Genomic DNA, 26,529 nt, shown 5'->3' on the forward strand with positions numbered 1-26,529 from the left:
AACACATACGTGTTTAATAACTCATCAGTTGGTTTATAGGAGAGTCATGAGCTCATGGAAAAGCAATTACCGGTAAATGTAATTTATGTTTTCCTTTTCACCCCTGGAGAATGGAACAGAAAATGTCTAGGGAGACACCACTGCTTGTAAGACCCCTCTAGACAGAACAATGCTGGTAAATGTATCTGCACTGCAATGGGCTATGCTCAAAAGAAGCCCCAATTAATGTAGGCAACAGTCTGATGATACCCTTTCATGTGCCCCTTACATATGCCTCTGATAAGGGGCAGGGCTTAAGAAAGTGCCAGAAAAACTGCCCTAAGCTCCCTCATGTTCCAAAACTGCCCTGCTTCTTCCTGCCTTCAGATTCCCTGTAACAGAAGGGATTCGGCATGGGATCCTCATCCCTGTGGAGAGTATAAACTCTTTCTTGCAAACCCAAAGGACCCCCTTTAGTTGGTCCTCTGTTTAAATTCACCAACTGAAAGATCTTCTAGTGAGAGGGAAGAGTGAGGAGAGATATAGAGAACTCGAAGACCCTTCCCAAAGAGAGAAAATCTGGTTCTCTATGACTTGTTAATAACACTGGGTCCAAGGAACTGCAAAGATATAACCTGGTATTGTCCCTCGGACTGACATAGCTCCCCTTGGTCTCTTAGATTCCTGATTTTCTGAATGATCTGAGAAACCCTGTGAGGGGGAAAAAGCAGGCTTGTTTCTGGGAATCCAGAAGAACCCCTAGAAAACCTAAACATTGGGAGTTCTTTACGGCCCCCCTTCACAAATCTCGATAGATTTCCTGACCCATAGGGTTCTATTGGCCACAGACACCCTTCAGGATTTTTCCTGAAGGGTGTACAACTGTACATGCCAGAAAATTTGCCCGTAAATTTTAGGTAAAGTCCTATAATGGTGTGGAAGTCTGGCACAGATGCCCTATAGAACCCTATTGGGGAATACAGAATTCCAGATGCATTGCTTAGAAGCCAGAACCCAAGCACGTGCCACAGGGGGCTGACGCTGGCCCTTTAACTGTACGCGCTCCTAATCAGAAGCTTATAGAGTTTTAAATGTGTCGTCGTGTTTAACCCCTTCAAGACAGAGCCCTTTGATGCACAAAAGTCCAGGTCAAATTAATACAATGTTCCTCCCTGTCTTCTAAGAGCCATATTCATTTTTGCACCTACAAGGCTGGTTGGGGTGTCATTTTTTGCGCCATAATCTCTAGTTTTTATTAATATCATATTGGTGTAGCAGAAAATTTTGTGTATGTAGCTTATAGTAACAGTTATCTAGGCACACAGAAAAACAAAATGGAGGAGTCTAAGGCAATATTCACAGCAAATGAGAGCAGAAGAGAGATAAAATTCTTGTTTCTGCAAGGAAAGTCCACAAAGGATATTCATGGTGATATGTCGCAGACATTGGAGGATCAATGTCCTTCATATTTTACAATTAAGAGCTGAGTTGCCAAATTTAAAACAGGTCACTTCAGCACCAATGATGAGGAACGTCCTGGACGACCAAGAGTGGTTGTTGTTCCAGAGACGGTTAATGCTGTGCACAACCTCATACTGGAGAATCAGTGAATTTCAGCTAGAGGAATAGAAGACATAGGGATATCTCATGAACATGTTTGTGTCATGGTCTATGAACATTTGAACATGAAGACGCTATCTACAAAGTGGGTCCCCAAATGACAACAGATCAGAAATTAAGTGAAAACTTCCCGGTCCATTTGCCAGCATTTCCAGACCATTGAGAACTTCCTGGATTGACTGGTCACTATGGATAAGACCTGATTTATTTGTATGACTCTGAAACCAAGAAGTCAAAAAAGTGAAGGAACAGTGGTTTTCCTGGTCCAAAGAAGTTCAGGGTGCAAAAATCAGGCACTAAGGTGATGGCGTCTGTGTTCTGGGATAAGGAGCATATTCTGCTTGTGGACAACCTTCAAAATGGTTTCACCATCAAGGCAAGGTATTACATTAAACTTTTGGACCAATTGAAGGCAGCTCTGAAGGCCATAAGGTGCGACAAGCCATCCAAAGGGATCTTGTTCCTGCAAGACAACAGCTCCACTCACACTGCACAAGCAACCACGGCAAAATTGATGGAGTTAGGCTTCCAGCTGGTTGACCACCCACCATAATTAAGAGATCTTGCTCAATACGACTATGATTTGTTTCCAAAACTAAAGAAACACCTCAAGGGTACCAAATCTCACACCATTTCTGATGCCATGGCTGCTACAGATGACTGGTTTTGTGCACAACCGAAATCCTTCTTTTTGCAAGGCTTACAGAACTTGGAATACCGATGTAAGTGTGTTGACAGTGGAGAGAATGTAGAATAAATGTAAAGTTTCATCTTCCTATCTAGTTTCTTTTTGGGTAAAGCCAAAGACTTATTAGCACCCCCTTGTGTGTGTGTATATCTATCTATCTAGGAAATACTGAAGCTAAAATGCTGGTGTGAGTTCTACAACAGTTAGGAGGAAGCCCAGGATATGCAGCCTCTAAACAGCAGTCTAAAATAAGTAGGACTTCTGCTATCATCAATGAAGTCTGATTTTACTTTACATATCTAGGCTTTCTCAGTAAAGACAGAGGAAAGAAAATGGGTAATGAACCTTTTAGGTTCTGTGTGGATAGATAGAACTTAATTTTTGATACAGCATTCATTAAAGGTTAATTACCATTAGAAAACATATCAACCATGAAAAATCCTATTAAGAATGAAGTAAAAACGAGAACAGCCGGCATCCGAGTAAGGCCATTTAATCATTAGATTTGCTGTTAGCCAATATTGCACTGCAGAAACAGATATGTCTTTGACTCCTTAGCAGCATGCATTCAACTATTAAAGTTAAGAGGATTAATTATTTTCCAGTGTAATAACCAACAATTAGTTCTTCTTCCTAATAAAGTTTTTCCGTTTATCACCTCATACAAAATTAGCAATGTGTACTGAATATGAACAATGCTGGACGGAGAGTAAAAAGTAATCCGTACAAAGCTCAAAAAGGCATTATACTATACAGAACAGTTTATCTACAAGAAAAAGAAAAAAAAAAGAAAAAACTTCAGAAGAAGGCACCAGCACACTGTGGAAGGGGAATATGTAACAAGAAAGAAAAAAATAATAAAAATAATTACATAACATGTACCTTGATAGGAATTAAAATTATATAAAAAGTTTTGCGACGTGACAAGGGTTTACCAAAGCCAGGCATCCATCCACAGACAGCCGTTTCTGGGTGTAGCCCCTCGTCAGTGTGGAGTAGGATTCTAGCTAATAGAGGGCAAAGAATAATAGACCAGCAAAACACAATCATCGCTCAAGGAGATCAGCAAAGAAAATTTAATGGTGTACGCGTTCAAGAATCTCCATTGAATCTCCCTGAGCTCAGTGATTGTTGTTTGTATTTTGCATGCTGAGAATATTGCACAAAATATATGCCATTCTGGACTTGCATGACTAGCTCCTAGAATGTGATCAAAGCTTTAAACCCTTTACGACCAAGGACGTAACTGTACATTCTTGGTCAGGAAGGGGAGTTCACAGCGCGACGACCCCGCTCTGAACCACCGCGATCCTGGGTGCTTTTAAAAGCCCCGGTCCAGCCCCCCCTTTCACCCCGCGATGCGATTGCGGAGGGGCGATCCTTTTAACTTACCCGGGCAGGCCTCAGCATCAGAATGACGCTGATCCCGGCTCGGTATTCTGCTGATCTGCAGCAGACCAGACCAACAGAGCACCGATCTGATGGATCGGTGCTATGTTATATACACAACATTTATCGCAATCGCACGAACTATTAAATTATCAAATTCTTGATCTTGCACGGTAAATGGTGTAAGCGCAAAAATCTGCCAGTGCAATTTTGCTAATTTTTGGTCGCATCAAAAATTCTATTTTATTTTCAATTTCACTGTGCAAATATTTTTTCCCCCGGATTTGCAGCATATTTTAGGGAAATATTAAGTCTGTCATTGCAAAGTACATTAAGTGGCGCAAAAAATAAAGAGTTTGTGTGGGCCTGCAGGTGAAAAAAAGGAAGTGCTAAAGCCTCTTAAACATGAGGATGAAAAAATGAAAGCGCAAAAACAAAAATTTACACGGTCCTGAAGGGGTTAAAGGGGTTATCCAGCGGTACAAAAAAATGGCCCCTTTCTTTTAGCAACAGCACCTCTCTTGTCTCCAGTTTGGGTGGGCTTTTGCTACTCAGTTCCATTTAAGTAAATAGAGCTTAATTGCAAACCACACCTGAACTGGAGACAAGAGATGTGTTGTCTCTGGAAGAAAATGGCCATGTTTTTGTAGTGCTGGATAACTTCAAGCAGTGAAGCCACATCAGCACTGTAGTGCAACCTTGACGCACGAGCCCCCACTCCAACAGCATACACGAACTGGTAATAATGCTCACCCAGGCTCAGCGATGCGGTTCTCAATAACATTATTGCAGTGATCCAAATCAATGAAGACACATGGAACAGCTCAGTTCTAAGCTGTTCCATGTGTCTTCGTTGTTTTAGATCACTGAAATAAAGTTATTGAGCACCATATTGTTGAGCCCGGGTGAGCATTATTACCAGTGCTGGATAACCTCTTTAACATATAAGCTTAAGTTTACATGAGGTGGTTTTATTGTATTTTAGATTATACAATGGTCCCTCAGCTTATAATGGCCTCAGGTTACCATATTTTCAACATTCAGTGTTCCTTTCTGGACCATTGTAACTTGAGAGCAGATACAAGATACTGTACAACGCTACAGACAGTCCAGAGCTGCAGCACATGTTTATAACTACATGAACGACCAATAAAAATTTTACTGGTAAACCCCAAGTATTAGTGAAGTGCATGCACTGGTTGGCTGCCTAGTAGTGCCTCTCAGCAGTACAGGACATGTAGTATCATACTGTACTGTAGAGAGGAGATACTAGACACACAGCAGTACAGGACATGTAGTATCACACTGTACTGTAGAGAGTAAATACTAGACACACAGCAGTACAGGACATGTAGTATCACATTGTACTGTAGGGAGGAGATACTAGACACACAGCAGTACAGGACATGTAGTATCACACTGTACTGTAGTGTGTCTAGTATCTCCTCCCTACAGTACAGTGTGATACTACATGTCCTGTACTGCTGTGTGTCTAGTATCTCCTCTCTACAGTACAGTGTGATACTACATGTCCTGTACTGCTGTGTGTCTAGTATCTCCTCTCTACAGTACAGTATGATACTACATGTTCTGTACTGCTGTGTGTCTAGTATCTCCTCCCTACAGTATAGTGTGATACTACATGTCCTGTACTGCTGTGTGTCTAGTATCTCCTCTCTACAGTACAGTAAGATACTACATGTTCTGTACTGCTGTGTATGTGTGTGTGTGTCTTGTACCTCCTCCCTACAGTACAGTGTGATACTACATGTCCTGTACTGCTGTGTGTGTGTCTAGTATCTCCTCCCTACAGTACAGTGTGATACTACATGTCCTGTACTGCTGTGTGTCTAGTATCTCCTCTCTACAGTACAGTAAGATACTACATGTTCTGTACTGCTGTGTGTGTGTGTCTTGTACCTCCTCCCTACAGTACAGTGTGATACTACATGTCCTGTACTGCTGTGTGTGTGTCTAGTATCTCCTCCCTACAGTACAGTGTGATACTACATGTCATGTACTGCTGTGTGTCTAGTATCTCCTCTCTACAGTACAGTGTGATACTACATGTCCTGTACTGCTGTGTGTGTATCTGGTCTCTCCTCTCTACAGTACAGTGTGATACTACATGTACTGTACTGCTGTGTTTGCCTAGTATCTCCTCTCTACAGTACAGTGTGATACTACACGTCCTGTACTGCTGTGTGTGTCTTGTATCTTCTCTCTACAGTACAGTATGATACTACATGTTCTGTACTGCTGTGTGTCTAGTATCTCCTCCCTACAGTATAGTGTAATACTACATGTCCTGTACTGCTGTGTGCCTAGTATCTCCTCTCTACAGTACAGTGTGATACTACATGTTCTGTACTGCTGTGTGTGCCTAGTATCTCCTCTCTACAGTACAGTGTGATACTACATGTCCTGTACTGCTGTGTGTGTCTAGTGTCTCCTCTCTACAGTACAGTGTGATACTACATATCCTGCGCTGCTAGTAACTTGGGCCTGGGGGAGTTGCTCCTTTGGACACCAGGTGAGGATGGCTTCATTTTATTTTTTTTGGGACCCTGCGTGATCTGTACAAGACTCTGAAAGCGTTTCAGTTCCCTGCATAGAAAGTAATTTACAGTCTCCAGTAGATCCTACTGACTGTTGGACATAAGGAGCTGCTTTATCCATTAGTTAGCTGCTTATTTTCTTTAAAGGAGAAGTCCGGCTATTTACATAATCTGACAGACAGCAGGGGCCAACATAACAATCAAGCATTGCTTACCTCTCCCCTTGCCCACGACGCACCATCTGACCAGCATCTGGATCCCTGCCGCAAGGCATTTTTCCCCAAGTTCTCATGATGTCATGATTTTTTGGGGGAAATGCCCATCCCGGCTGATGGGATAAGATTCCAGAGTGGAGATACAGCGCTGGAGAGGCACAGAGAGAAGTGAGTCTGGATAGTTTATGTTCCCTCTTGCAGTTTAAATTTTACCACTATTACATGCAGGCACATGGACTCCGCGCGATTCATCATTGTTTTCGCGCGAAGATACGCAGAAGACCTACTCCAGCTCTCAGCTGGCGTAGGTTTTCTGCTATGCGCACCGGATTTATGTAGAGGCAGTCCGCCTCTACATAAATCTCCGTAGTGCCGGGGCTGCGGGGACATTTTTAATGTTTCAATAATTTTTAATGAGAGGGTTTTTGACATTTTTTCACACAGTACAGCATGAATGAGCAAGTAAAGAATAATCGTAGCAGGTATAGGGATCAATAAACATAGAAACAGGTCATACAGAAAATGTAAAAGTCCAGGTTGCAAATGTATAGCAATAACAATAAACACATACTGTATGAACCTTGCTTAAAGGGGTTGGCCACTTTACACTGACCTATTTTACTATAAAGTATTAGTAAGCGTACTCACTGTATATACTGACAACAGCTCCCTGTGTACCTCATAGAGCTAATATCAGACTCCCCTTCACCAGGCTGGGCTGGCCTGCTCTGTTTTGTTTCAGTCCATAAAATGGCTGACATGGAGGAGCATGTGACCAGGCCCTGTCCACTGTGTTCTTCATAGAAATATACAGGCTCAGTGGTGGACACTGGGGGGTGGGGCCTGGTCACATGCTCCTCCATGTCAGCAATCTTATGGACCAAAACACCACAGAGCAGGGCAGTACAGCCTGGAGGAGGGGAGTCTGGTATTAGCTCTATGAGGTACACAGGGAGCTGCTGTCAGTATATACAGTGAGTACACCTACTAATACTGTACACTGAGCAATTTTACTATAAAGTGGCCAACCCCTTTAAGTAGAGACCATGCAATGAGAGTACAATTGAACACCATAATGAAAACACTAGATGGACTGCGGCGCAAGCAAAGAGACAAGGTTTATACACAAAGACAGCAAAACTATCCGGGCAGAGACAAAACAAGAACAGGACGAAGAGGTACGACAACAGAAGGAACAAAGAACATGTTGCTCAACTAGGTGTTCGGAAAACCAATGTATATAACGGACAACAAGGACAAGGAAAATAAACAATAAAAACATGATACATAACATGTACTCGCAATGAGCGACTGCTCGGTATGGATGGACTGCCCCACTTTCCATAAAGATGTAAAGTAACAGTGAAAATGATTAGAGGAGCAGTTTGCAGATAGAGAACAAAGATACAGAAGGAGTTGCACTAATAGTGCTAAAAAGAGAGACATAACAAGGTGCTGCAGGGAGAACAGTATAGACTGCTTTGCAGCAGCAAGCAGATTATAGGGGCAAACAGTACAGTTTAAGCTGGGGGATGAGATGACACGTTTTTGAAATCCTAAGTCCACTGGGAATAGCGACCTGCACACAGTTGCAGAAAAGCAGAGTTCACTATTGGGATGTAGGTTAGTCAGCCGAGGCCCTGATCGTTGGTGGCGATGAAGAGTAGTTCCAGTCCTGCAAAAACTTGAGACCTGTGTCAGCATCAGGGAGCCAAACAGGTCCTGAGCCATTCTGTACTTTGAGTCCAGACGGTCTCCCCCATTTTGTATCGGATGCCCTTCTGCCTCAGAATCGAGGTAACAGAAGCAAACGACCGCCTGGCATTTAAGTACAGAGAACCGGGCTGGCACCACAAAAAATAATATGGGGAGTGCTAGATTTCACAACCTGAACAACATGTGAAACTACTAACTACAAATGGCTGGAAAAGGCAAACTGCACATCCCAGTAGTAGAAAAATTTACACAATCTTTATTTAATACACATCAATGCAAAGGGACAAACATTTAAAAACACTTAAAAACTCATATACAATACTGTTCACTGGTTCCGATACAACACATTGAAAACTGACCTATCACAAATATATATAGGGAGCAGCAGCAAGAAATAACCAAGGAAAGAATGGAAATAACCTCAATTAATAAATCCCAATACCCCAAAAACAAAGAAAATGAAGTATTAAGTGAAGATAATCAAACAAAGAATACAGGCATGGTAAAGGCTCAAGACCCTTGAGAAAGTCCTGGTGACGGAACGTGTGGTATGTTCTGGTCTGACTATCTGGGGTAGCAGTGTTCATTTTACATTTTGGTTTACCATGCCTGTATTCTTTGTTTGATTATCTTTACTTAATACTTTATTTTCTTTGTTTTTGGGGTATTGGGATTTATTAATTGAGGTTATTACCATTCTTTCCTTGGTTATTGCTTTATTTCTTGCTGCTGCTCCCTATATATATTTATGATAGGTCAGTTTTCACTGTGTTGTATCAGAACCAGTGAACAGTATTGTATATGAGTTTTTAAGTGTTTTTAAATGTTTGTCCCTTTGCATTGATGTGTATTAAATAAAGATTGTGTACATTTTTCTACTACTGGGATGTGCAGTTTGCCTTTTCCAGCCATTTGTTGTTAGTAGTTTCGCCTGGCGTTTAAGGTCGATGCAGAGAGATCGGAGAAGACAGTGATCGTTGCATATGGGTGAGAAAGCACACAACGCTGCCTGGTAGCTGTAAAGAACACTCGCTTGATATGGAGATGGCGTATGTGTATTAAAGTGTCTCTGGGCCTGTCAGGCGGAATATGATCTGGTTTGGACAGGCGATGTGCCCAGTCAACAACAATCTCGTCCTGACGAAATCCAGGCAACATTTCCTTGATAAAGTTTCTGGTGAAAGTAGGAAGGTCAGAGGGGGGGGGGGGGGGGGGGGGGGGACCGTCTCCGGTACACCCCTCAATTTAAGATTATGGTCGCGAGACCGGTCATCAACCGTCGCCAGGGTAGATCATAAGTGGTGCACTTCCGCCTCCAGACGCTGATGAGAATCCAGCAATACGTTGTGCTCATTTATCACAGTAGAGATAGTGTTCTCCAATTGCTGCACTCTGATTGTTACAGTGCCCACAGAATCCTTTATGGCAGACAGTATATGGTCCAGGTCGGCCCGTATAGAGTCCCTCAGAGCCAGCAGTATATTTCTCATGGAGAGCATAGTGAGGGGAGAGTTCACATCAAGTAAGGCATCCAAGGGATCATGTACAGAAGGTATCGAGAATCCAGAGTACAGAGGCAGTGGAGTAAATTGAGGTGTGCAGACTGTAGAAACATCATTAGCAGGGGGAGAGGCTGGTACAGGGTCGGAAGCTTGGAGTGAGACTTCTGAGAACAGCTCAGGGAGGCATAAATCGGAGTATGAACGCAGCAGCACAACGTCGGCAGGAGGAGAGGGAGGAGGGACCGGGGAGTGAGAAGATGATGAGAGACTATGCTGCAGTCCTGCTGCATGAGCGGCGCTCAGCTGACAGGGGCTCAGGGCAGTGATCCTCTTCCTCCTCTTCCGCTTTTCAGGTGGATTAGCTGGTGGCTGCTCGCCTCTAGGGCTCACCTGATGTTGTGGGGGTGATCCAGATGTCGAGGTGGCCTGCCACGCCGCCCCGGCATCTGCTAACAAGAAGTCCAGCAGGTGATCTGTAAAGCCGCCGGCGCCATCTTTAGAAGTCAGTTCAGGAGATGTTTTGAAATAAATTCTAAGCAGGGATAAATGGTATAGTTGTTGCTGGTGTGCAGGAGCTCAGCGAGCGCAGGACCGTTCTCCTCAGCGGCAAACCACACCCCCCACGGGGACATTTTTAAGTCCAGCGCAGAAAACGTCGGACTTAATAAATGTCCCCCTATGTCTTGCCATACACTTTCAATCAGATAATGGGAAATCCTTAAGGGACATGGAGTGATACTTAGCCTTGATTTTTACAGCAAATATTCAACTTCATGTTACAGTCCGTAAACAATAAAGACCATCTTATCTGTTACCCTGTCTCATTCACTATAAACAATTTGAATGGAGTACAGATTTTATTTTACACAAATTCTTGTCAATAAACAAATCTACCAAATTCTCTCTCTAAAAAAAGTAGAGGCGCTATTCAGGATTAGAAACACAGGAATAACAGCACCACCCCTGCCCTCAGGCTGCGTGTGGTATTACAATACAGTTCCATTCACTTCAATGGAAATGAACTGCAAACCAACACCCAGAGTCAGGATATGTGCACCAGTTCATTCTTTGGACAGACAGCAGAAGAGTCCAAGAGGGGGGGCGAGCTGCGGAATCTGCAACAGATTTTCTGCCAGGATTCCATAGTGTGCACATACCCTAATCCTAGATAACCCCTGTAATATTCCCCCCCCCACCCCAAAAAAAAAAAATCTTCCATGGAGTTTTAATTAAGACTGTTCTTCAACTGTGCACAAGCCCAAGGCAACAGATGTCATAATCCACATGGGATTCGATACCGAAGTTAACTCTGCACAGGTCTATGGGTGAGACCAGCTACGTCTTCAGGGAATGTAAAAGGGTTATCCAGGCTTAGAAAAACATGGTCACTTTCTTCCTGAAACAGCACAACTCTTGTCTCCAGTTTGGGTGTGGTTTTGCAGCTCAGGTCCATTGGAGTGAATGGAGCTGAATTTTAATACCACACACAATGTGGGACCGAAAGTACCTGCCTTTTCTAACCCTGGATAACACGATTAGGAGAAATATTGGTATTTCATTGCCTAACATGAGAAGGGTGGATTGATTAATTACTTTATACATTATATATATATTTCAGTATATATCACAAAACTAACTGTGCCTAGAAATAAATCATATTTTGGTACACTGTACATATGATAATTTTCACAAAACAGCCCTACATAAATAAACCCCCCAGTTATGTTGGATCTCTGAGCTTTTATGATGTCCCATGAAATAAATATTGTGGACTATCTTTGCGTGTGACTTGGTGTGTTATTAGTCTGTTGTTCCTATTAGAAGTTTATGAACAAATCAAAAACTGAATGATACAATACTACCTGTCAAAGGGGTGTTTCCCTGCATCTGATATTTACAATACTTACTGAAAACTGCCAGATTTTAAGGCCTCCCCCCCCCTCAAGTGTTAATACCCAGATGACTATTTATCAAATTCTAGGATGAATAACAGACAAACAATAAAATGCAGAGGCTTCACACATACAGGATCCTCAGCGGATTTCATGCTGTGAGTTTACAGCGAAATCCACTGCGGATTTTGGTAGTGTGAAGTGAATGGGTCACATACCCGCAGCGGAATTTTCATTCCGCTGCCAGTGTGTGACCCGGCCCCTTTAACCCCCCAGCATACATTACCTGCTCTGCGCTGCAGCTGTGTGTGAGGCTCCCGGCTCCCCTCTCTCCCCATCAGTCAATCAGTGCGCGGCAGCACTAATTGGCTGATGAGGAGCGAGGGGAACCAGGAGCTTCACACAGCCGCGGTGCCATGCAGGTAATGTATGCTCCGGGTCGGGCTGCAGGGGAATTAAAGGGGTCTGGTCACATATCCGCTGTGGGTATGTGACCCCATAGAACTTCACTATACCAGGATCTGCAGGGAATTTTGCTGCAAATCGCAGCGTGAAATCCGCTGTCGATCCGGTATGTGTGCGTTCCCACATACATACTGAAACAAAGGTCCGAAAAGCTCTGATAAGTTCTCTGTAAAACCAAAGTGAATATGAACAGGCATGGAAGATATTAGAAGCATCAATTAAAGAGAAAAACGTGTTTTCCCATTTACTTGGTCTAATGAGCATCATTATATTTTCAAGCTTCATAATTGGTACATAAGGAGTAAAAAGACGGAGATTCAAGGTTGACTAAACTTACACACAAAAGGAACAGTTCTTAATTTACTGCTTGGCGAAAAACAAACAAGTAAGCAAAGAAAATGTTCCAATCTTAATGGTTCATAAATCAACACAAAAGTCAAATGTCCTTAAAGCCCTGTGTGACTAATCCGGCGTATTCAAAATCTGGATTTAAAATGCAAGTTGGCACTTACCGATCAGTAACTGAAGTTAAACAGAGCATTAGCGTGTTAAAAAACACCATCAGCTCTTTCTGCAGATGCTGCCTCACAGCTGCTTGTGTATCGTCCAAGTCCTTTTTGGCCGTTTGCTCTTTCTGGATGATTAGATCTAGTAGTGGACTTGGACTCTAAAAAGGAACATTAAAATTTACTTTCTGTGCCTTGGTGACACACTTGCCAAAGTATTACATAATAGTGAAAAGTTGTGATTGACATGAGGGGTCTTTTTAACAATCAAATAAAACTAACAGCTCAGAACAGTGGATTACAAGGTGACATTTGCAACCTGTTCCCACAAATTACCAAATCCACAATGTAGCCATAAAGGAGGAACACATATGCTTATATTTTTCACATTTTTATAACAATGTAATATCATCAATAACATTAAACAAATTACGCGGCATAAAGCAGAATACCAGTTCAGCAGCCAAACTCCGTGAAACGCTTGCAGCTGCAGAGCTCTAAGTGCTGTAACGTATTCATCATTAGCTTGTAGGCAATACATCATTAATCCGATCTATCATCCTCTAGAACTTCATTATAGCTTAGAATATACTGTTGTGAGGCCTCAGATTTTATTATATGATGTTTTCACAAATTATATGGCTTATATGTCCTCACAGATGCAGAGCTGTGGTTGCATCCCACTCCTCTGCCTGCATGCTAGACATCTTAATAGACCTATGTCAAATGAACCTGACAATAAAGAAATGCGAAATTCAACATATTCCCCAAATATTAGAAAATAAAAAGGTCAAAGGCCGTATTAGTCGGCCCAACCCGCTGTGTAAGAGAGCACTGATCTGCTAGATCAGTGCTCGCTTGCAGAGCCTATTAGACAGCTCAATAATTGTGCGTCAGGGCTGCACAAACACCAGCTAGAGATCTTCCTGCCGCCCTTTCCTTTGATTTAGCTGTGCAGCTCTTATTACATGGAAAACAGTGTAGGCAGCAGATTATATTTATATGGTATCACTTTATAGAGCTGAATTTGGGGGGGGGGGGGAGAATAAGTAAAACTTGTAATGTATTCCTTTATATACCTATAGTACCTGCTCATTCTTAGCCACTGACGGGTATCTCTCTATGTAAACTCAAACAGGGAAGGCTGTCAATTTCATCTAACACTGCACACTAGACTCCTAAGCCTAAAAGGAACAGACAATCAAATGTTCTGCTAAGTCTTTACATCAGGCTATATATCAGCCTATGCAGTAAATCCGGCTCTAGAACATGCTACTTGCAGCTCACATAGCATTAAAGGGGTTATCCGGCGAAAATCTTTTTCTTTCAAATCAACTGATATCAGAAAGTTAGGGTCCATTTACACAGAAAGATCATCTGCCAAAGATTTGAAGCCAAAGCCAGAAACAGACTATAAACAGAGATCAGGTCATAAACGGAAATACTAAGATTTTTCCTCATTTCAAATCCATTCCTGGCTTTGGCTTCAAATCTTTGGCTTCAAATCTGTCAGATAATCTTTCTGTGTAAATGGACCCTTATACTGATTTGTATTTTACTTATATTAAAAAATCTCCAGTCTTCCCATACTTATTAGCTACTATATAACCTGCAGGAAGTGTTGGTTTATTTTCAGTCTGACACACTGCTCTCTGCTGACATCTCTGGCCGAGACAGGAACTCTGTCTCGGTTTCATATGAATCCTCATAGAAAACCTCTCCTGCTCTGGACAGTTCCTGACATACAGTGCATGACATACAGCAGCTGTTAAGTATGGGAAGACTTGAGATTTTTTTTTAATAGAAGTAAATTACAAATCTATACAACTTTCTGGCACCAGTTGATTTGAAAGACAAAGATTTTCGCTGGAGTACCCCTTTAAAGTTATCCTTATTAGAACTGGCTATCATTCCCTCTCATTTCAAAGAAATCATAGTTTCAAAACAAGTGCAGGAACAGGTTTCAAGTCACCTAGGTGGCCCCAGCCAGCCTTTCCCACCCCTCCAGACTTGAATTATGGATATCTGTCTATTTGTGAATAGAAGTGGCAGCAAACACCCCAATCCCATTCATAAGCCTGAAAAATCCATTTAAACCTAAATAATCCAAAGGTTCAAGAGTGACCATTGCAAGTGACTGCACGGCAATAAGTCACAGGCAACTTTCATTGACCAACAGGTTTTAATAGCTGACAGTGCTTGAGGCCAGCCCTGCAGTGGTAATAATCCTGCAGATGTCTCATGCAGCATATTCCTATCCTACTGCAATGTCCCAAAAGTGATGGGAAAGCAGTATTCAATTAAATGCCACTCAAGTTGTTTTACAAGAGAAACATACAGGGAATTCATCCGTAAAAGGCATTACTAAACTGACTTTAACCTTTAGAAAGAAGAGCAGACAATGAGTCAGTAATACTTAGAGGAGAAAAAAAAAGAGAAGGATGTAAGCAGCAATAACAAAAGCTGAAGTTCTCAGTGCTGTATTAGTCCATAAATGCAGAATAAGATCAGTAGGAATAGTCAGGATGAATGACTCTGTGAGCCGGCAAGCAAATAATGTTTTCTGATTATCATACAATGTCACTCCTGCTGCAGGATTTGCTGCTTTATGGAGACCCGGAGCACTGTGGGAGACAGATTCAGTGCTCCCATCAGGATTCCATTGGCAGGTGAACAAAATAAATGTATACTCTTTACAGCTAAATTATCTTTATTGGCCATGGATGTTAATGCTGTATCATCTGTCAGAAGTGGCAATTGCAATACTCTAAGGTACTGTTCTTACTTGTTTAAGTAGCATCTCTAGTATCCATTGGAGATCCTGCGTGTCTGAGCTTCTACTCTGTTCTCTCAGGATCTTGCTTAGGAAACTCATCACATCTGCCAGGAGCTTTTCATCTTCAGCACATGCTGGTTGAACCAGCAAAAACCTACAGAGGAAGAAGAACAAACATTAACCTTTCTTCTGCTTGGGGCAAAGGAAACTTTGACAGCAAACTAAAGCTTGCATTTATGTACTTAAAGGAACACTGAACACAGAAAATGCACACAAAATAAAAACACAGTATTCTAAGCGCTTTCTACTTTCATCCCTTCCTTCTAATATCATTTAACTTTATTTAAAATTGTGAAATATTTAAAGAACTCTTTGTGTGTCCCAGGAGATCAGCAGTGTCCCCTGCCCCTCTTTCTCCTCACAACTATCGAACTGGCTATAAGACACAAGGAGCCTTGTCTGCAGTAGGACAGAAAGAGATCCTTAGACCCTGCCGGCTTAGCCAATAACTAATGATGGAATAAACCAACTATAGATGGAACAGATCGACAGGAGATAGCTTTCAGAACAATGCAAAAAATGTAGCAAACGAGTGCTTCACCAAACAGTCATGTGTTATATAAGGGGACGGGTACACAACATCTCCAACACCGTCTTATCCCTCCCATGATGGATTTTCAACATCTGACCTCTCTCTCCACCAACAATATTGGTCAGTGGAGAGTTGGGAATCCTCCATAAGCCTTATCTTGTTTACCTAATCCACCCATTTGTCTGGCTGACTTAAAGCTGTACTCAGACAATAAAAAACTATTGCTGCCCTGCCGTTCAACATAATCAACATGCTATTCTTACCTCACCACACATCTTTGGGGTCCTCCTGCACTCACTTCCGAGATGGGCTGGTCTTGGCAGCGACAGCTCTCTTAGCCAATTACTCACTCAGAAGATGCAGCGCCACAGCAAGTAATTGGCTAAGCGAGCTGTCACTGCCGAGACAAGCCTGTCTCAGAAGTGACAGCGGGATCAATCAGCAGGGGTCCCAAAGACACTACAGGAGGACACCAGGAGATTGCAGTGAGGTAAGAAGAGCATGTTATTATGTAGTACGGAAAGGCAGCAACATTTTAAAAACTTTTCATCGTTAGAATACCGTTTAATTTATTACATGGCAAAGATAATATTATTATAATGATAACATGGATAGTCAAATTATTACCAAAGAGTATATAAAGCTCACCTGGACACACAGTGAAAATCAATGTAACAGAAGAGGGGTCTCCATTCAGGAACAATAACCGTGTGCGCCTGCATCTGAATTCCCCGCTGCATACAATGGAGAATGCGACTGGAGCCGCACCCTCCATTGTGTGCACTAACAGGTTTTCTGTGGCTGCTATTCAATGAATAGCGGCCGCAGAAAACTGGCATGTGAGTTTTTTGAGGCGCAGATAGGGATCGGGATTCCCTCAGATGCAACACTACGTATATACAAATCGCAAATCGGCAACAACGGCCGTGATTGCTTTGGCACTTACGGAGTGTGAAAATAGCCTTAGGCTGGGTTCACACACAGTATTTTTGCTCAGTATTTTGGTACTCATATTGCAATCCAAAAAAGTAGTAGATTGAAAACACAGAAAGGCTATGTTCACACACTGTTGAAATTTTGTGGATGGACGTCATTTTATGACAAATAATTACCGTTATTTCATAAAAACGGCCGATGTTTTAAAATAACGCCAATTATTTGCCATTAAATGACAGTATTCCACTAAGTTTCAACAATGTGTGAACATTGCCTTTCTGTGTTTTCAATCCATTTCTGGTTTTGGTTGTAATATGAGGACCAAAATACTGAGCAAAAATACTGTGTGTGAACCCAGCCCTACTGTGCACTATAACTGTACCCATTAAAATTCATCTGTTACATAAAATATTTAAACTGTTCAAATCCAAAATCCCAAAAATGTTCAATTGTGAATCCAAAAACCTGCTAATACAGGTATTTTTTTCTATTCATGCATATTCATGCGTGGGAATTTTAAACCCTTGTATCCCTGCGCTATGTACAGTATCTGTTTCCCCTCTGGTCTTGTCAAATTGCAAATTATTTAGCATTTTCAGTGCAATATCATGGGCAATGGATTTCATTTGTATGGGCATGCAGATACACATACATGTTCATATAGTGTACATAAGGATAATAAACTAGAAGTAATGGTAGGATAAGGATTTATTGCTGAAATTCCACATCCCCAAGTGAACACTTTACTTGATAAAGAAATATTTATGATTCCTGAACACCTAAATAAACACTGCGGAAAGTAAAAAGCCGCTCGCACGAGGCACTTTAATCACCACGCGTGTGTGTGCATATTTTATGCAGAGCAAGCACAATATTAGAAATTGTGCAGCGGGTCTCACCTGCTTAATGCAGTATGCCAAGGCAAACACTTCAAGGAAGACATGTTATAGTCAGTGAGGCAGTTTAGAACCAGTCTGTCATTTAGGAGATAAAAATTCATCCTAGCAACAGCAGAACGGACTTCCCCATGAGACACAGCCTGAATGATATAACTCAGGCAATCTTGCAGTCCACTAGCTGAGTGTGTCATCCTCAATGTCAGGACTTCTTCTGGGGATAACTTCAATGTATCTGAAAAACTTGGGAGAGGAAAAGAAATAACAAAAACACAGTCAGAGTGAGAAATGTTCTATACACAGATACAGCAATAAAGAATCTGACACCAGCAGCTGATGTCTAATTGGAGGCTAAATACTGGAACACCAGCCAGCTAACCAAGCACATGCCATATCTACAGACAAGCTGCCCTTAGTACTTGTCGCAGTGTAATACAGGTGAAATTGTTTTATCTCTCTGATGACTTCCTTTGCATCTGCTTACAGCTGGGTTAGTTTTTTTCATCAAAGTGTAACTATCATTTGTAAAAACTTCTGACAGGTTATAGCAACATGTCAGAAGTGTGTATTAGAGGGGGTCTGGGTGCATAGACCCCCACCGATTGCTATATTCTTCTCTGCTATAACTGCAGTCTATTCAATTATAATGGAACTTCCAGCCAGAATATCAATAGCCTCCCATTATAATTCCATAGATTTGTATTAACAGTCTACAGAATTCATGTCCGTATAGTGGAGATGAAGGGGCAGAGAGCACACTGCTCAGCACTACTGCCCCTTCATTCTAGTGATCGGCCAGGGTCTCAACACCCGGACCCCACCGATACGCACTTCTAACATGTCGCTATGACATATCAGAAGTTTTTACAAATGATAATTACACTTTAACGTGACACTGTCACCTCCTTTTTGCATTCTGACATCTCTACACAGGTGTAAAGGGTAAATTTAGCGGTTTTCATATATTATTTTATATCATACGTCATGGTGCTTGTTCAAGTAAAAAGTCATCTTTTATCAACTGCAGATTGTGTTAAGTGGGCGGGGCCTCACAGCATTAGCGCCACTTAGCCCCGCCCACAACGCCACAGTTGGCCCGGCTCCCTCGCTGGCCATTGGAACAGGCTGGCCGAAAGGTCTAGACCCCACCTCCTTTACGTCGGCCAACCAATGGGCATCAAGGGGGCGGGCCCAGCGGGCCTGTTGTGGGTGGGGATAAGTGGTGCTAATGCTGCGAGGCCACGCCCACTTAATACAATCTGCAGTTGATAAAAGATCACTTTTTACTTGAACAAGCACCATGACGTATGATATGAAATAAGGTATGAAAAACGCTAAATTTACCCTTTACACCTGTGTAGAGATGTCAGAATGCACAAAGGGGGTGACAGTGTCACTTTAAGTTACTGTTGCATTTTTGACAATGAGATTAGAGCAGCATAGTGTGCTATTCTATCTACAAAAAAAAATCTGACTGAACAGATAAAAACACAACCTATAGGATCTGTTTTATCCAACACTGCAAAAGCTTCACATCACCCCATGAAAACGCTGTTGAATTATAGAGCATCTCCCCTCTCCTCATGACAACACGTGACTATTTGGCAAAGCTGTATGTTCATGTGTCTATATTAAAAAAAATTATTAATAAGTAACAATATTGGTGGAAAATATTATATAGAGCCATTTGATCACTATATATTGTATATATAAAATGTATGTCTTCATGAAATGTCTTACTTTTCATTTCCAGCTTGTTCTTTATCCAGATTATTCAAAAAGCTATCCATTCCCTGATTCCATGACAGATTCCATGCTATACGAAGCATATCTGATACTGGCTTCATGGTTATCCACTCTGAGCACAATGGAGAAGCCATTGTGTATGGACTTACTGCGTGATGGGTACTCACAGAGAAAGGAAGGTGAAATCTAAAACAACATTTTGGATAGACAATTATTCAGGTTGCTCTGATCACAATATGCAGCCACTAACTCCCAGGTACATTAGTCTACAGCAAACAATGGCTCAATCTCTCGATTCAGGTGACCCCCTTGAGGGCTTCTTGACCACTGCTCGCCCACTCACATACACTTCTGTGCACATACTGACCAAACACTAACTTTTCAAGGATGTAGCTAGCCCTCCTACAGATGCTGGCATTACAATGACACCACCTCCTCCGATAGGATTCAAAAACACTGTCCCAGATTAATCAATGTGTCAGAAGACAAAAAACTATTTGTCTTGAGCAAACCAATCACAGTTCAGCTTTTATTTCTCAGATTGCTTTGGTAGAACAGAAGCTGAGCTTTGATTGGTTACCATGTGTAAATTGTACAAACATTGATATATTTGGGCCACGGTTCCTGGTGTCATTTACAAGGAAGAGAGCAATACCATTGTGACAACAGTTCACCAACTTTTATTCTACACATCAGGAGATGCTTGGTCTTTTAATAAACCATGCAGAATGACATGTATAAAACATGCAGAACAACATGAATTAACACATAGTGCTAATTCTGGATAACCCCTTAAGGTAGGTGACATGTGTAAAGTAGTATCCACCAAAATGCCAGAGCCCAAGAATTCTCAACAAAATAGCCCAGGGCACTGCTTCTGCCAGCTTGCTTTTTCCCCTAGCGTATCCTGGGGCCAACTCTTCCCAAAATAGGCAGAGTACAAGCAGGAAGCCATCTATGCAGTGTAAAGGAAAATATGATTTCTCCAACCGGGCCACAAACTTTAGTTTGGTAAATGGTCCAGTTCTAATGTTAACTTGCCTTCAGTGGTGACCAAGGGGTCAGTACAGGAAACCCATAAACAGCAAGCTGTAAAGCACTGACCCCTTTATATCATAGACAGCCCAGTTAACTTTCTCAGATCCTCATGCCATGCCATTTTCCTGCTTTCTTTAGAGCCAGCTATTCTCTAGCAGTCTGAGAAATGGTTTGAGATATTTAGATAATCAATTGCCAATTTGTGTAATTTTGTAAGTACACTTTTTCTAGTCAATTTGAGTTATAAAAATTAAAAATCTTGACATCAATGCTACATATTAGCTCACCTAGAAAACTTTAAGCTTGGAAAAATAACATTTACATGCAGTAACATGACATACAGATGAGTAGACAAAAATCTGTTTAGGTGTACAAAATGATGCTTCGGGAACTGTAAAAAAAAACCTTGAAAATAAATAATACATAGTGTTTAGAGGTTGCTTACCTTCTAACCACAGCTACAGGCAAACTGAATGGAGGTGGAGAGGCAGGTACATCATCTGACCTATAGATACAACACATCACAGATTATTTGTCTATTATACCCCACAACTAAATATTTAACCAAGTCTAGGGCCTAATAATAGAGAATCACTGTATATCCTATCTCAGCCAATGTACCATACTCCTATATCTGCTAAAAGTACATACATATGCAGAAATAAGCTGTCAAAGCGGATTAGGTTTCCCCCCACTGAGCGGCCTTTTGCTGCCCTGGCAGATGCTTAGAGCATTTTGCTCCTCTCTGGGTGGTAATCTTTGCCTCCGCTCACACTGGTAAGGGTTCCAAGAGAATACTTTTACTTCTTTACCAATTCATGGCAATGAATAACTTAAAAGTCTATAAAAATACAGGCATGAGCTTCATATCCTTATTACGTATATTTGTGCGTGTATGTTACAAAGACACACAAACCTAAGGTGGTCACATGAACTACTGATCGTAAGAGCTACATGTCTGTTAATATCAAGGTGACACCACCCACAGGTCTAGATCATAGCTGACAAATTGCATACAATTGGGAAGTACAGGTACCTGTAATAAGAACTTTAACCAAGTTTTATCTGGAGACTGGGTGAAAACGTCTTTAGAGGAAAAGAGGTTGACCATGGAACCCAATTGAACAATCATTAAAAAGTGACCCCCCCCCCCCCCCAAAACACACACACACACACACACACAACCGCTCGTACCTTCGGATAGCTGCTTTTAATCAAAGATCTGTCCTGGGGTCCATACGGCAGGTGATGCAGTTATTAGGAAAGATCTTGGATTAAAAGCAGCTATCCAATGGTACAAGCTGCATACCAAATAGTATCTCTATACATAGAAAGTTGTTTAAAGGGGTTAGCCATTTTTGGGACATTTTGAATCTGAATAATTAAAGGGGTTGTTTTCCCATTTAATATTACCTTTCCCCTATCCAGGGAGCTCTAGAGCAGCACCCCAATGAATTTGTTTTAAATGTAGTCGCGGGTTGGCGCGTGAGCAACTACTCCATTCATTCTCTATGGAGACGCCAGAGAGAGCAGAGTACAGCACTTGGTTATTTCTGGCAGCATCACAGAGAATAAGAAGTAATATTAAATCAGAAAACCCCTTTGGGGACACTGTTTTGATTGATAGTACATAAAGCAATTAGTGGTCTGTCAGTGCAGCAATGCAATCCATGACATGGTGGTGTATGGAGGGGTGTGTGATCACTGTCATTCAGCTTCTTCTATAGGAACACACTGCACTCTAGAAACTAGTGCAGATGCAGTAGAGGAAGCCAATGTTGTATGGACACGAGTGCTGTTTTGACAGCCCATCAATCAAGGGGGAGGAGATTCAGTAATCTACTAGAGGAAGAAGTACTGTACTGTTCAATCTCCATGCCCCCTCTCCACCCGCGAGGATCTCTCTATCGGTGACCCGGCTCCTTTGTTTTGAATTAAGTGTGACTCATGGCTCCATTCATTCTCTATCAAACCACTGGAAAGCACTCAACTCTTTCCAGCGGCTCCATAGAGAATGAATGGAGCCACGAGTCACTCGCCAAGCTGCGGATTGACTTAAAACAAAAAGGCCCAGGTTACTTATAAAGAGATCCTCGGGGGCAAGGAGGTAGGAACCCCCTGCATTCTCATACTTGTCCCCTATCCTGTAGATAGAGAACAAGTATTTTTAAATCAGAAAACCCCTTTAACTTATGTAAGAAAGTTATACAGATTTGTAAATTTCTTCTATTTATGTCTATTTTTTTTCCTTCAGAGAGTTAATACTGATGACAGCCTTTCAGCAGGGATGAATGATGCACCAGTGTGACCACAAAGGTCACACACCCTAAAAACCAATCCAGTATTTAAGGGTTTGTGCACCTGCAGAACATCCCGCCTGAAAGAAGAAGCTGTGAAAGAATGTGCAGGTATGTATCAGAAAGACAGAAAGATCTCAAAAAGATTGTTCTAGCTATTTATGTAACCTACTTTCATTTTTCTACTTCAGGTAAGAGATAAAGAGCTGAGCAGAAATTGGCTAATATGAGCGACGTGTGAACTCTACCTAAGGCTATTCTAATAGATAGCCAACAAGTGTAAAGGTGTGGAGCTCTGAAGGTGTCCTCCCTACCATGTGTCCATTCTTGATACTTCATTGAAGAGGAGAAGAAACATTACGGCTGCAGCTTCACCCAGTAAGACACTGTCATTTTGTAACAATATGGATGCTGAAAATAAATATAATATGCACTGCATTAAAAGTTATATTTTGCAGATAAATCTATACATACATTACATTGATATCAGTAATTATATCATATACATCTGGGAAAAAGAAACGGTACATGAAACAGATAATGTAGCACTCCTATTATGTGTGCACGGTATGTGGTGGATATAATGGTGTGCACAGGAACCTTGTCAAATGCTGGCCTGCCACTCACAGACTGCTATAGTGATATCCACCATAGGACGCTACCCAGGACACACCACTGCAGTGTGCCACTGTTAGTATGCCCCCCAACATGTAACAAGATGCTGCAGGGCTATAAATGACTACATTTTAAGAACAAGTATACTGGTAATTTTGCCATCTTAACATGTTAAGCCCAATAAGAAGTGGTTTGTTCCTCAGGACTTCCAATATCATTCATAGAAATAAAAACATACAAGATATGCTGAATTAGTATAAGACGTAACAAAGAAGGGGTCAGACCCACAATGTGGCCAGTAAAGGAACTTTCTGTAAGCCTGATTATGAGTAATGTATGCCTGATGAACTATTATCACCCACCAACAATCTGCATCCTGATCCGGATAACTACTACTCAAATGACCTTCCACTGTCTTTTGGCGTTGATGCGAGTGGCGGGGGATGTGGCTCCCTGTTCAATCCTGCTATAACAACTTACACTGTTAATAACAGCTCCAATTCGTAAGGCAGCCGCCCAAGTGTGACCAGGATCCGTATATCCTAGCCATGTAAGCCTCTGATTACTGTTGTCTGTCTGTTCAATTGCCTGCTTGTTACAGCACAACGATGGTTTCTCTGTGTCATAGACACATATTATAACTAACATGCAACACAATTTGCTTCTATATTCAGAACGGAAAAAAAGGTAACTACATAATCATTTATATGTCCCCCTGAATTGTGACAGACAGAAAGACACTAGAGACTTGTTTAAAAAAAAAAAAAACACACACACCACACACAAAGTAAAACCTTCATATTCTCAGATAATGAATGTTACCTCTAGTTAAAACTAAGATTATCTCCGTATCCTGTGCCAGTGACAAGCGTAGTGCAGGATCAGCGTACACCATCTTCCGTAGTAAAGCCAAGCATGGCAAAACCATACTCTCAAAATCCTGCAGATCATTGAAAGACAAAACAATGCACTGAGCACAACCTACATACTTGGAAGACCATAATGTCATCAATTCCTGAGTCAGCTACAGATATCAACTAAATAAAACGAGAAACTCCAACAGATAAATACAGGCTTCTCTGTGTCCCAGACCAACGAGCTTCTCTGTTCTTGGTGGTCAGTATTAGCGTCCGTTCCTGGGCCTGCTAGGGTCTTCCGTAGTAAAGGGATTTGATCTTTTAATGGATTCTGGGGGGGGGGGGTCTGACTGATGGGGTAGGGACAGTGGACGCCACTTTTAAAATATGCCTTGATATTGTAGTGATGTTCAGAGGTTGCAGTTATATGCGTATTGTGTGAGGACACCGTAATGTCTTTCTTTGTATTCCTCCCTTCTTTTTCTTACTTATTGTCCTATAGTGTGACTTATTTGATGATGACTATTTGCTTTTGTGTCTGTATTTGAAAACCTTAATAAAACTTGAATATGAAAAAAAAAACTTAAGAAGAACTCCTCTTTCTTTTCATATAACTTCAAACAGTGTCATGACAACAGTATTATAAGGTACTAGTAAACTTTTGCTTAACATGTTTACACCGTTTTTATGTGTTTCTGTTTTGCGGGCTGTTAAAGTTATGTGCTGGAGAGATGGAGTTCAGATTGTATATTTATGGAATTATAGATTTGAAACTATTGAACAAGAAAAAAAAATAAATATCAAGAATTTGAAAAAGTTATGCAGGTAGACAAAAGACAAATTCTACATTTCCTCGAAACACTTTTTTTAAATTTTGTAATATAATACAGAAAGCTCCAGGTGATCATATAGCATCAATAAGTGGTAGGAGTGTAAATTAGAAAATGCATGTCGCAGCACTTATATGTTGAAAATATGTTGGTGTTACATAAAGAACTATAAAAACATTGCAGAATTGCACTTATTGTTTGGTGCAGTAAATATAGGATAGATTTCGGGGAGTCGGACCATTGGGGCCTTTGTTTTGAATGCAGCCACAGGTTGGTGTTTTACTATTCTCTATAGTTTTGTTTCCTGAATGCAAAATGAAGCCATTGTTTAGATAGCTTCCTTATGAATTCCGTACCATTCAGCTGTAGCTCAGAAAAATAAGGTCAGAAAGATGGACTTTTAGCTCTCTCAGTGTTAGGGCGCGCTCACACTACAGTATTCTATGGTCAGGCGGATTCTGCTGTCTGCCCAAATAATTGACATGTCGGTGGAATCTGCAAAATAAAAAGGAGCTTATGGGATGGCCAGATCTTCAAGTGAGAGGGCGAGTGTTTGTTTTATGTCGAAATGCTAACCCTTAAGTTGAACTTACACAGCAAAGCAGACAAGGCTAAATGCAGCCGTCCTTGGTCTGCTCACTATCAGTAGCTGCACTTACCTTTCCACTTTGATGCACACACTTCTGTAATACACTACGGATCTTTGCCACAATCCCCAGCTCCTTAATCACACTGTGCATCGTCAAGTCTGTAAATACAGAGCCAGCGAAAATTAGGACATCGGTATAGCTACAGTGCCTACAAGTAGTATTCAACCCCCTGCAGATTTAGCAGGTTTACACATTCAGAATTAACTTGGCATTGTGACATTTGGACTGTAGATCAGCCTGGAAGTGTGAAATGCTCTGCAGCAAAAAATAATGTTATTTCTTTGTTTATTGTTTTTTAAAATTGTGAAAAGTTTATTCAGAGGGTCAATTATTATTCAACCCCTCAAACCACCAGAATTCTGTTTGGTTCCCCTAAAGTATTAAGAAGTAGTTCAGGCACAAAGAACAATGTGATTCACATGTTTGGAATAATTTTCTGTTTTTCCCGCCTTTTATGACTATTTAAGACCCTCCCCAAACTTGTGAACAGCACTAATACATGGTCAACATGGGAAAGACAAAGAAGCATTCCAAGGCCATCATAAACAAGATCGTGGAGGGTCACAAGGCTGGCAAGGGGTACAAAACCCTTTCCAATGAGTTGGGCCTACCTGTCTCCACTGTTGGGAGCATCATCCGGAAGTGGAAGGCTTATGGAACTACTGTTAGCCTTCCACAGCCTGGACAGCCTTTGAAAGTTTCCTCCCGTGCCGAGGCCAGGCTTGTCCGAAGAGTCAAGGCTGACCCAAGGACAACAAGGAAGGAG

General features: G+C 41.5%; 1 protein-coding gene across 1 annotated transcript in view; it reads right to left on the reverse strand.

Annotated features, from left to right (window-relative positions):
* The window catches only part of RTTN (rotatin), a 193,543-nt gene that overhangs the window by 76,429 nt on the left and 90,585 nt on the right, over positions 1 to 26,529 (reverse strand). The window contains exons 21-28 of the mRNA XM_069957838.1: positions 25,773 to 25,861; positions 24,249 to 24,366; positions 23,126 to 23,222; positions 20,960 to 21,019; positions 19,471 to 19,662; positions 17,734 to 17,973; positions 15,316 to 15,460; positions 12,537 to 12,691 (exon numbers count right to left, since the gene is read on the reverse strand). Coding sequence (XP_069813939.1) covers positions 12,537 to 12,691; positions 15,316 to 15,460; positions 17,734 to 17,973; positions 19,471 to 19,662; positions 20,960 to 21,019; positions 23,126 to 23,222; positions 24,249 to 24,366; positions 25,773 to 25,861 — 1,096 coding nt within the window. The remainder of the gene's footprint in view (positions 1 to 12,536; positions 12,692 to 15,315; positions 15,461 to 17,733; positions 17,974 to 19,470; positions 19,663 to 20,959; positions 21,020 to 23,125; positions 23,223 to 24,248; positions 24,367 to 25,772; positions 25,862 to 26,529) is intronic.

The sequence above is a fragment of the Dendropsophus ebraccatus genome, chromosome 2, assembly GCF_027789765.1.
Source record: "Dendropsophus ebraccatus isolate aDenEbr1 chromosome 2, aDenEbr1.pat, whole genome shotgun sequence".
NCBI classification, from domain to species: Eukaryota; Metazoa; Chordata; class Amphibia; order Anura; family Hylidae; genus Dendropsophus; species Dendropsophus ebraccatus.